The 12,067-nt window shown below is 46.0% G+C and overlaps 1 protein-coding gene across 2 annotated transcripts in view; it reads right to left on the bottom strand.

Moving 5' to 3' along the window:
• The window catches only part of TMEM87A (transmembrane protein 87A), a 79,542-nt gene that overhangs the window by 45,787 nt on the left and 21,688 nt on the right, over positions 1-12,067 (bottom strand). For both annotated transcript variants that reach the window (XM_088456498.1, XM_088456497.1), the window contains exons 4-6: positions 7,111-7,227; positions 3,640-3,690; positions 2,287-2,331 (exon numbers count right to left, since the gene is read on the bottom strand). In XM_088456498.1, the coding sequence (XP_088312624.1) occupies positions 2,287-2,331; positions 3,640-3,690; positions 7,111-7,227 (213 nt within the window). The remainder of the gene's footprint in view (positions 1-2,286; positions 2,332-3,639; positions 3,691-7,110; positions 7,228-12,067) is intronic.

Below are 12,067 nucleotides of genomic sequence, written 5' to 3'. Positions count from 1 at the left end.
AGAGCCGGACGCTCTGACCAGAGCGCTCGCTCTGAATCAGGGCCCACCTCCATAAATATGGAGCGTCCTCCTGGACGCTCGTATAGCTGTGGGTCACCACCCACAGACTATACGAGCGTGCAGGATGATGGTCGCGATGGTCTTGACCATCGTGACCATCGCCAGTGCGAGCAGAAGCCTGCGGTTGAGTTTCTCAACCGCAAGGCCAGGAGTGATTTTGGCTCTATCAGAGCCAAAATCACTCCCACTGACATCACTAGTGATGTCAGTGGGGCCGGCTTCTGACGGTAGGCGTTCCCTTGGGAACGCCTCCGTCTGGCTGGCACGCCCCCGGCACGCCCACCAAAGGGGGCGTGCTGTCAAACAACATCGACAGCACGCCCCCTTTGATCAGACACAACGAGCGAAGGAAAGTCCTTCGCTCGTCGTGTCTCGCGCATGCGCACGACGGAGCTCCCTCCGTCGTGCGCATGCGCACACCATCGACCCACTTGCGAGCGGACAGCCGCTCGCGAGTGGGTCTGAATCAGGCCCATAGTTCCAACGTGTTAATCGAAACGATATATCGTACAAATCGTTTAGCGGGCTGGATTTGGATTTGTACGCAAACCTGAAGGTTTCCATCCAAATTCAATGGTTTAGAGTCTGCGCATTTGCAGAACAGGTCCTGCTTCATTTGTAGGCGTACCAAGCCCACGATCTGTGTCTTTGGACGCAGACTTTCTGGACCTGGCAGAGAGGTCCCGACGGCCAGGCTGAGTACATGCCGACTTGCGCAGACTGGCTGAAAGACAGACGGTCGCAATAGTGATCCAAACCAGCTACTATGGATACTGCACTGGAATCACAGATGCATGCAGGAGGTGACTGTTTCCTAGACACCTCCTGCTGCATTTGCATTTTAGGCCCACATTCAACTTGGAGCGAAAAGCCAGAATCAGCTAAAAAGTTTAGTCGATGACGGCATTTCGCCAGGCGAAAAAATATCGCCGTATTCAATTTGAAAGACTTTCCGCCTATGCAACGTAATAGGCGAAAAAGTTTTGCCTATGAATAGCAGGCGGAAAAAAGTGGAGAATTGGGGTTTTGGGGTGCAACGTTGCAGGAACCCCCGTGCAGCCTTGAGACAGTCCCCCAAAGGTAAACTGCGTCGAAAAAATGTAAAAAAAAATAGTTAACACCCCAAAGAATAACTAATTTTGGTGGCAAAAAAAAATAATGTTGGGGGACAAAGTTAAAAACTAGCGAACTAGATTCCAGGGGGGTCACCAAGTATGCACCAGGTGTTTTTTTCATTGCGATTTTTTACTCTTTACTTTAGCAACTTCAAAATATGCTGGCCCCATTTACAAGTACCCCAAATTTGCTGGGATAAGTTATTTTCTGCAAAAAACCCTCCTGAATACTATTCTTCACCACAAAAACGCAATTTAGCAGCTATTGAGCCCGTTTAAAAACACCAAATACCTTCAGCAAGCCAAATTGGGGGGTACCATAGTGAACCCCCATGTCAGAGCATCTTTTGGGGGTCTCAGGCCGATTTCCCCAAATCTGACAGTACTTTCCACTTGTTTCAGTTTCGCCGGTTCCCGTTTTCAGGTACTTTCAAATTGTATACGGGGATACGCACTATACTTTTCTGCTTGCAAAACAGGCGAAAAGTCCGGGAGGCGGAAAAGTATCGCGGGTCCGCTCAAATTGAATACGGCTCTTAGATGGACGGTATTACACAGCTGCTTCCCACATCAGAATCAATCCCAGAGTGTATGCCCAGCCAGTCGTTGCCGGCCATCGTTCATCGCATCGTCCCATCTACTGTGCTGCACGTCAGATGTGACAATATAATGGATGCTGTGGTGCACATAATGTAATGTGTACACACAATCGCACGACCACAAGATATACTGGCCCAATCTTTCCTCTAAGGAAATCACTTGAACTGTCAATGAACTACACGATGATTGCAGAGTGTGTACAGGAGAAAAGAGTAATTGGATACAATCCCAGAGACACAGTATATTGTGCAGTCATTCGGAAGATTGCATAGTGTGTACACTCTACATCATGCGTTCTGGGATTTAGTGAATTTGGAACGACCGTCGTATCGTATGTTGCATCGTATAGTGTGTACCCAGCTTTAGTGTTGCAGAACAAGTGTACTGGAAATCTGCACTTCAGCTGTTTTTATTTTTGTGGACGAATCTCAAAACCCACTGCTAGGTGTACTGTATATCTGCACAAACACACATCATTCACAGTAAGATAATGACTCCGATTCCTACTTACCTCCTTACCAGGGCACACTGTAACGTTCACCATATAATCATTCTTCTGGAAAAGGCAAAACAACAACTGTATATAACAGTAAAGTGCAATTGATTTTGAGCACCTAATAGTACTTGAAAAGTGCAAATTCAATTTACGATATAGCAATTATGTCAACAGATTTAATTTGCACTTTTCAAGCAATATTAAATCAATTTCATTGTTTTATCTGTAAACCTGTGTAGCAGAACCCCACTGCCACACTACTGCTCATTGAGCTGGCACCCAGAATTAATAGCGGAGTGCTCTCAAACTATTAATTATTAATCGCCCTTACATCCAATAAACTTTTATTACTCTATATTAATACACCTACACACTTAGGCCCAAATTCAATTAACTGCGGTAAGATGCTTTTCTGTGAAAAATGGCTTATCACGTGAATTTATACTTATCGGACAATCCTATTAGCCGCGGTTTTCGCATATGCGAATTCTCCATAGCCAAATCCGGCGAAAAGTTTTCTCCACCACCAGAGCAGGTGAATAGCTGTGCAAAAGCCCTACTTTAAGGTAAAAATGTCAGGACTTGGTGCAGAACCCCTTGAATGCCCCCCTTAATGTCCAATTAGGGGAAAAAAAAGGTTTTAATTAGCATAATTTAAAGTAGTGGGTCAGGTATTTTGGGGGGCTTTATGGATGGGGCAGGTGTTTTAAACATAGCAGGCGGCTGCACCAGGTGTATATTTACATTTATTTTAAAATGTGCCACAAAATGACACAAAAATATACTTTCAGCCATTTTAATGTACCCCTAATTTAACTGCAGCATTTCTTTGCCCTCCAAAAAAATAGCTTTCTATAATTTTTTCACTGTTATAGCAAAATGCATATAACAGGTCATTTGAAACAATTTAAGAACCCCAAATACTTTTATTAGGGCCACTAATACACTTCTATATTGTTTTGCCTTTTTTGGGGTACAGACAGATTTCCCTATTTTCTGCTCTATTTTTCACTGGTTACACCACGGACAGTTTTCAGGAAAATGCTGCATTGTGGCTTTTGGAACTGGTTTGTGTAAAAAACCAGGAACACACAGAGGCAAAAGACGCAAAATGATCGCACCAAAAGTCCCAAAGTGTGTGAAAACGTATACATTAAGTTTTCGCATTATCGTGGCCCTATATCTATTATCACTATCAGGTACCTTTACAACTGGTGCTGTGATCACACATACATACACAAAGTAACACAACTAGAACACCTCAAATAAAAACTATGTAGAAATAGATCTTTATACTTATGATGAAGCTACATAATGAATACAGAAACAACCAAAGAGGGTTGTGGTGAATAAAATAATGTAACCCACCTCTGGGGAGCTGTCATCTATGATCAGTGGAGGACTTTCCTTGCAATAACCCTTGAAAATAAATATATAAAAACAAGTTATTTTGAAGTTTGGTTACTTGTAAATGTCTTACATTGTCCATCAACCTCATATGCCTTCTTCTGTCTCTGTGCACGATTTATGTGAACTATCTGCCACTGCAAAGTTTGAAGAAGCCTTTAAAAAAAAAAAAAAAAGCTTGAGAACCCTGAGATTCTATATCTATTGATGTGTGACGAAAACAAGGAAATCTCCAGGACCCTCTGCACGTCAGTCACATTGCAGCTAGCAAAGAAGGCTGCATGCCATGGCTGCACAGCTAAGGGTAATTCAGTTCCATAGTCCTCCTAGAGGAGCAGGCTGCGTCGTGTACAATCAGTTTTTTCCCTGTATTAAGAGGATCCTATTAGATTAAAACGAGACAATGCAATTTGATTACAAATAGGTCAGAATTCTATTCAACAACACCTAAGGCCATTTATAAAGTGTCAGAGAAGCAGTTTGTCTACTTTGCATCATTATGCAACTGATCCATTCTTTCTCAGGGATCGTCGATGATACAGTAATGGTTTCATAGAGTCACATGAAAAACAAAGAATAGAATTAGGTGACGTTAAAAGTGCAGTTTAAATCATGGCCCATGAGCATCATCAGACATGCAAGTACTTTATTTGCAGCCCACTGTGTACAGGATAGCTACATGGGGCGCTAGGACAGAAATACTATAGGACACCCAGTCTCCTTCTCCAACCATTCATCTGTGAAGACAAACATTTGCTGCCAGATTGTCACTAATGCAGAGCTTAGTCTGTAAGGAAGTGAAAAATGATTGCAAAGTATGTGTGTTACTGAGGAAGGGTGGGGAAAGAAGTCCTTAAGTGAGGGAAAGGGAGTGTTGTAATGTGTTCAGAACGTGCCCATTTGGGGAGGGGCGAGAGATCATTATTATTATTATTACCAGTAATTTATATAGCACACACATATTCTGCAGCGCATTACAGAGAATAGTTGGCCATTCGCATCAGTCTCTGCCCCATTGGAGCTTACAATCTATGTTCCCTATCACATGCTCACACATACACACTAGAGTTAATGTTATGTTTTTGGAGCCACTTAACCTACCTGTATATTTTGGAGTGTGGAAGGAAACCGGAGTACTCGGAGGAAACCCACGCAAGCACAGGGAGAATATACAAACTCCACACAGTTGGTGCCGTGGTGGGAATCAAAGCCACGACCTCAGTGCTGTGAGGCAGTAACGCTAACCATTACATCGTCTGTACTGCCCAATAATAATCATGACACACAATAAAGGGGGAGGAGTGGGGAGATCACAATGCACCACTATGACAACATTGGGGAGTGGGAGGAATCATGATGCATCACCAAGAGGAGGGGGAATGGGGGGACTTATGGTTCGTCTCTATTATCTGGATGGTGGGGGAGAGGGGGGGTCATGATACACTATTACAAGGGAGGGAACAATTGAGACGTTGATACGTGTCGCCATGAAGGGGAGGAGAGTTTGTTATGCATCCATCCTTTTGAAAAGGAGTCATTATGTGACCTTATGAAAGCATAGTCTGCAAGGTGGATGATGTCTTTAATATTATGTCCCTCTGAGGGCGAGGTAGAACATATTGTATCCTCACAAGGTGGTGTGGGGTGGGCGGGAGGCACAAAATGTGTCACTACAGGAGGGATTGGGGGGGCACAATGTGTCACTACAGGAGGGAAGGGGGCGCAATGTGTCGCTACAGGAGGGTTTGGGGGGGCACAATGTGTCACTACAGGAGGGACTGGGGGCGCAATGTGTTGCTACAGGAAGGTTTTGGGGGGGCACAATGTGTCACTACAGGAGGGAAGGGGGTGCAGTGTGTCGCTACAGGAGGGAAGGGGGCGCAATGTGTCGCTACAGGAGGGAAGGGGGGGCACAATGTGTCACTACAGGTGGGAAGGGGGGGCACAATGTGTCACTACAGGAGGGATTGGGGGGGCACAATGTGTCACTACAGGAGGGAAGGGGGCATAATGTGTCGCTACAGGATGGATTGGGGGGCACAATGTGTCACTACAGGAGGGAAGGGGGCGCAATGTGTCACAACAGGAGGGATTGGGGGGGCACAATGTGTCACTACAGGAGGGAAGGGGGCGCAATGTGTCGCTACAGGAGGGTTTGGGGGGGCACAATGTGTCACTACAGGAGGGACTGGGGGCGCAATGTGTCGCTACAGGAGGGACTGGGGGCGCAATGTGTCGCTACAGGAGGGTTTTGGGGGGGCACAATGTGTCACTACAGGAGGGAAGGGGGTGCAATGTGTCGCTACAGGAGGGAAGGGGGCGCAATGTGTCGCTACAGGAGGGAAGCCCCCCTTCCCTCCTGTAGCGACACATTGCGCACAATGTGTCACTACAGGTGGGAAGGGGGCGCAATGTGTCGCTACAGGAGGGATTGGGGGGGGCACAATGTGTCACTACAGGAGGGAAGGGGGCATAATGTGTCGCTACAGGATGGATTGGGGGGGCACAATGTGTCACTACAGGAGGGAAGGGGGTGCAATGTGTCGCAACAGGAGGGATTGGGGGGGCACAATGTGTCACTACAGGAGAGAAGGGGGCGCAATGTGTCGCAACAGGAGGGTTTGGGGGGGGGGCACAATGTCTCACTACACATTAATTCAGGGGAGAGAGAAGGTGGTATAGAGGAGCTCATTCAGAGTCGACTCGATGTTGCCCCACAGCGCATGTGCACGACGGAGCCGACTCCGTCGTGCGCATGCGCGAGACCAGGCTAACGACGGGTGATCTGTCGTTAGGGGCGAGCTGTCGATGTTGAGTGACAGCTCGCTCCGTTTTCTGGGCGGGCCGGGGGGGGTGCCTGGCCAAACGGAGGCGTTCCAGTAGGAACGCTTGCCGTTTGGGGGCGGCCCCACTGACATCACTGATGATGTCAGTGGGGCCGCCCCCAAACGGCAAGTGTTCCTACTGGATCAGAGCAGGAAGCTCCCTGGGGCTTAAGGTTGACGAGACCCTACCTTAGGGTCTCGTCGTAAGCCCAGATGGTCGCGATGGTCTTGACCATCGCGACCATCACCCTTGTCGGTCGTTAGAGCTGTGGGTGTTAACCCACAACCTAACGACCGTCATGGAGGCGGCCGTTCAGGATGCAAGCGGCTGCCCTGTTTCAGAACGACCGCTTGCATCCTACGACCGCCTCTGAATGAGGCCCAGAGTGTCACTACAACAAGTAGTACATTCTCAGTTACATTTCATTGCATACCCTTCCTAATGTCTACATTATCCTAATATTGACCTCAAGCCGTGAAAAGGTAATGTACCCTTGATTTAAACATAAGTTAAACTTCTATATACAATGTCACACTCGAATGATAAGTTGCATTATAGTGATTTGAGGACTGTAGGTTTCCCCAAATAATTTACAAAAGCATTTACCTGAGGTTTGGTGGTGCTGTCACAGTGCACCACATGTGAGTTTCTGGCGCAAGAGCCTGACCAGCCAGGCAACAAAGGTTTTGGAGGGTCATTAAGATAATTCATTATATGAGCTTCCTGTGAAAAAAAAAAAGTACTGCGGTGAAATAGGTATGTACTGTATGGGTGGTTATGTGATAAAGCAACTTTTCCCTTGCACAATTCCTTATAATTACAGCCAATCAACACAAAAGCACTGGTTCCATATGGCAACTTTTCTAGCACAATTCAGAAGAAGTTTTAAAGTAAGCATTTCTGTTTTGCAGAGCAAAAAAAAAAAAGAAAAAGATGTTACTAAGAACGACATAAAGCGGGTACTGCATTTACATAATATTTAGATATTAAGTAATATAAAATAACTACATCTAGATATTTTTGCTTTGCTGAAGGAATGAAAACACCAGTTATTTTCTCATGTGTACAATATGTTTCTACCTAATAAAAACAGGATTTTTTTTGTACTTACCAGTAAAATCCATTCCTCTGATTCCATGGACACTGGAGTTACACTGGGGTATATTCACTGGTGTGTGTGAAGCCTGGCGCTTTAATCTTAGATGATTTAAAACTAGGCTCCTCCCCCTCTATACCCCACCTGACCTCAGTTTTAATCTAACCAAGTCCAAGTACAGAAAGGTGAGAAAAGAGGGAAGAATGTCCTGCTACACATTGACCAACCCTTGGCAAAAACAAGAGCTAGTATGACCATTGAAAAAGCACATGGACAACCAAACAAAACAGCATAGGGAGGGCATCCAGTGTCCCCCAATGGAATCGGAGAAAGATTTTACTGGTTAATACAATAATCCGGTTTTCTAATTCATCCATGAGGGGCACTGGAGTTACAATGAGGACGTCGCAAAGCAGTCCTAATGGGAAGAAAGCGCTGTAGATGCATGGAGCACCTTGCATTTAAAACTGGCTTTCCTGGATGCAAATGAGTTGAATCGATAAAGCTTTATACAAGCATGCGCAGTGGTCCAAGCTTCAGACCGACACAGCTGATCAGCCGAAGCCCCATGCCACATAGCCCACCGACCTCGTAGGATGCACCAGAAACTCTGAGAGGCACTGAACGGCCCTGGGCAATGTAAGCCTGTCAAATAGTTGCAGGTATCAACCTAGAAATTGTTTGCTTGGAAGCCAGCCAACCCCGTTTGTTAGAGTCAAAGACAACAGATAGATCATCGGTGCAAGAAAAATACAAACGGATCTCTCTGACCACATGCAATAAATGCATTGAAGAATCTTCGCTAAGAAGACCCTGAATCACTATAGGTTGGTTGATGTGAATTTGTATACTGCCTTAGGTAAAAAGGAGAACAATGTATAGAGCTGTGCCCTATCATGGTATACAAGGTAAGATGAGCAACATGATAAAGGCCCCTAGCTCAGAAACCCTCCAGGCAGAGGCGATTGCCAGGAGGAAGAACACCTTCCAAGAGAGACAGAAATCCCACAGGTGCAGGGAGAAAGGAAAGGTGGTTGGAGATGGAATACCCCCTACATGAATATCTGCAGCCCTAGAAGTAAAGCCAAACAGCGCAAAAAAAATACAGATAACGATGAAACCTAAACCTTCATGAAGCCCAAGAGTAGGCTTGCATCCAGGAACGTCTCGAGAAACAGGAGAAGATGGAAGAGAAGAATACAGAGGACACAGGATATTCATTGTTTTCACACCAAGTGACAGGAGCCCTCCAAATGCGATGATAGTGTGCAGCAGAAACTGGCTTACGCGCTGAAGGATGTTTGGAATAACCGATTTTGGGATACCTTTCGTTTTTAGGATAGAGGCCTCACAAGCCTGAACAAAAGGACCTTGTTGAAGCAGGTCTGCGCGAAGAAGATTCCACGGTTCGTCCAGGATTCTATGCCGAAGGGCTGTGTACCGTGACCAGTGTGGCCAATCTGGAGCCACAAGCATCACTGTTGCTTGTTCCTGCTTGATGCATTTCAGCAACTGAAGAAGTGGAAATGGAGGGAACAGGTAGATGAGGTGAACGGTCCATTGGATGGAAACAGTGTCTGCAGCCATTTCTCCTGGATCTCTCGTTATGGAACAGTAAAGAAGGACTTGGTGGTTTATCCGAGACGCCATAAGATCTACATCCAGCATTCCCCACCTTGATACTAGAGCTTGGAACACATCTGGGTGAAGAGCCCATTTTCCTGGGTGAAGATCCTGATGACTTAGGTAATCTGCCTCCCAATTGTCCACACTGGGAATGAATACATCTGCTTTGGCTGGATCACGTCTTTCTGCCTATCTGAGAATACAGTCAGTCTCTTTCTTGGCCAATGGACTTTTTGTTCCACCCTGGCAATTGATTTATGCTACCGCCGTAGCATTGCCTGACTGGACTTTTACTGGACACCCATGCAAAAGTGGATGAACCACAGTCAGAGCGTTGAAGAGCACTCTGAGCTCAAAGACATTGATAGGCTCCGAAAGGAGATTCTGTAACCAAACTGAAATTGATTTTGGAGGACCACTGCCCCAAAGTCCCTAAGGCTGGCGTCCGTGGTTTACTAACGTCCAATCACAAATTGTGAACGGGCACTCCCATGTGAGATGGTTGGAATTCAACCACCAGGAGAGACAAATGAGTCTAGCTCACCTTCGACAGGTGAAGGTAAGAGCCGCAACATTTGGAAAGTAAGCCCAACTGAAATTCTCTTAAGTGAAACCTGCTGGAATGCCTGAAAAGTGGAGACCATCTGCCCCAAGAGGCAAATACATAAGTGAACTGGGAGCCACATCTTCCTGAAAATCAATCTGACCATGGCCTGGATTACAAGATTTTGTCCAGAGGGAGCAAAAATTCTCTGTTGGGGCGAGTTGAAGATCATGGCCAAGAATAAGTGTCAGGGTCAAAATGAAATTTGATTTTTGGAAGTTCATAATCCAACCATGTGATATTAGAAATCTGATGATTCAAGCAGACACAAGAATTAAGGACTTCCACCAACAGCACATTTATCAGGGGTATGCAATTGGGAAGCCGGCGGACGCAAGCCCGACAGCCGGCTTCCCGACTGCTTTATCCGGGCGAGGATTAAATGACTGGCATCTAATTGTAGACACCTGTCATTTTACCGACGCCGGAAGACCGGCGCTCGGCATCCTGATCAAAGTGATCCCGGGCGCCGCTGCGGAGAGCCGCAGGGGGGGGGGAGGGTTAGGGCTCCCGGGGGAGGGACTTAGGGTTAGGCATCCCCCCGGGAGGTTAGGGTTAGGTTAGGGGGAGAGAGGGTTAGGAACCCACCCCGGGGGACTTAAGTTTAGGCAGCAGGGAAGGGGGGATTGCGGTTAGGCACAGGGGGGAAGGTTAGGGTTAGGCACCCCTAAGGAGGGTTAGGTTAGTTGATACTTACTTGGGGACGATCAGGATTTTCAGCTGTGTCGGCCTGCCACTGCCGGGATTTGAACCGCCGGACTTGTGTCCGGCAGTAATTCATATGTATTCCTTATCAGGAGTTTGTCGAGATAAGGGACAATCATTACAACTAGTGCTCGAAGATGAGCTACCATTACCGCCATCACTTACCCATGGGATGAAGGAGAGACCGAAGGTAAGGGCTTTGAACTGAAGGTGGGTGTCCTTTATTGGGAACTGAAGGAACGCTTGATGGGGATGTGTAAATATGCATCATAAATGCCCAGAGACACCATAAATTCCTCTTCCTCTATGCTAGCTATCACTGATCTCTGATGTAATGGGACTGAGAGTACCACCCGTGTGGTGAGAAGCTTGTCCACTGCCTTTTTTTTTTTGCTAATTATTTTTATTGAATACCAAGATAATATACAGACAGCACAGTGTATCACCTCAGTAAAACAGATAGCATATACACTGAACCACAAACAGATCGTCACAATCAATTGGTATTATAGGAAATACACAAAACCCAAAAAATAGCACACGGAAAAGAAAAAGGGTGGGAAAGGGGAAAAAAGAGAAAACACCTCCATACCAGGGAAATTAATAATAGGAAGAAAGAAGAATTCTACCATATAATAGTAGGGAAAAGGTCTAAAACTAAAACCGTTTCTCATAATGATATAGGGAAGCGGCTTAGCTGGCAACCATTCTGGTATCTCCACGAGCCCTACCCTCATTTCTACACAGTGACTTATAGAGGTCTGATTCCTTATAAGTCATCCATGGGTACCATATAGTTGTAAAATCTTGGCAAGAGTTTGATAAGGACAGTATAAGGTCATCCATAGACATATAGTGATCTAAACGAGCACATCATTCAGTAATAGTGGGTATAGAAACCGATCTCTAGTGTACTGGGATAACTGCCTTTGAGGCACTTAAGATATGTCTAAGTAGTGTCTTTTTATACTGTGCCTGAGGTCTCCGAAGGAGATTTAACAACCAAAAACTTGGGCATGAGGGCAAATCTTCCTGGAGAATAAGACTGGCTGTTTCTATCACCCTGTTCCAGAAGGGCCGGAGCAGGGGACAATCCCACCAAATATGCAAAGGTGATCCCACCCCCTTGTTACACCTCCAGCATGTGTTCGGGACTCCTGGGTACATTTTAGCGAGTCGGTTAGGACAACGGTACCAGCGGGAGAGGACTTTATAATGTGTTTCCATCACCAGCATATTTGAGGAGCTAGAAAATGTATTTCTAAAAATCTCTGGCCAATCATCGTCTCCCACCAGTCCTTGCAGATCCATCTCCCAGTCACGAGTGAATTTAGGCCTAGTGGAAAAGGTATGGTCCACCAAGATCTTGTAGATAGAGGACAAAGGGTGGGAGGGGTACGATTGGGAGGTACACATGTTTTCAAAAGGAGTAGTTCCCCGATGATAACCCGTGAGGTGGCGTAGGCTCTGTAAAAAGTGCTTGATCTGAAGATATCTCCAAATCTCTTTATTTGTTAAGTCCCAATGAGCTT

This window comes from Taudactylus pleione, unplaced genomic scaffold (genome assembly GCF_031769625.1).
Source record: "Taudactylus pleione unplaced genomic scaffold, aTauple2 ptg000707l, whole genome shotgun sequence".
NCBI lineage: Eukaryota > Metazoa > Chordata > Amphibia > Anura > Myobatrachidae > Taudactylus > Taudactylus pleione.
The sequence above is the reverse complement of the archived record's forward strand: the minus strand, read 5'-3'. Positions and strand labels throughout refer to the sequence as shown.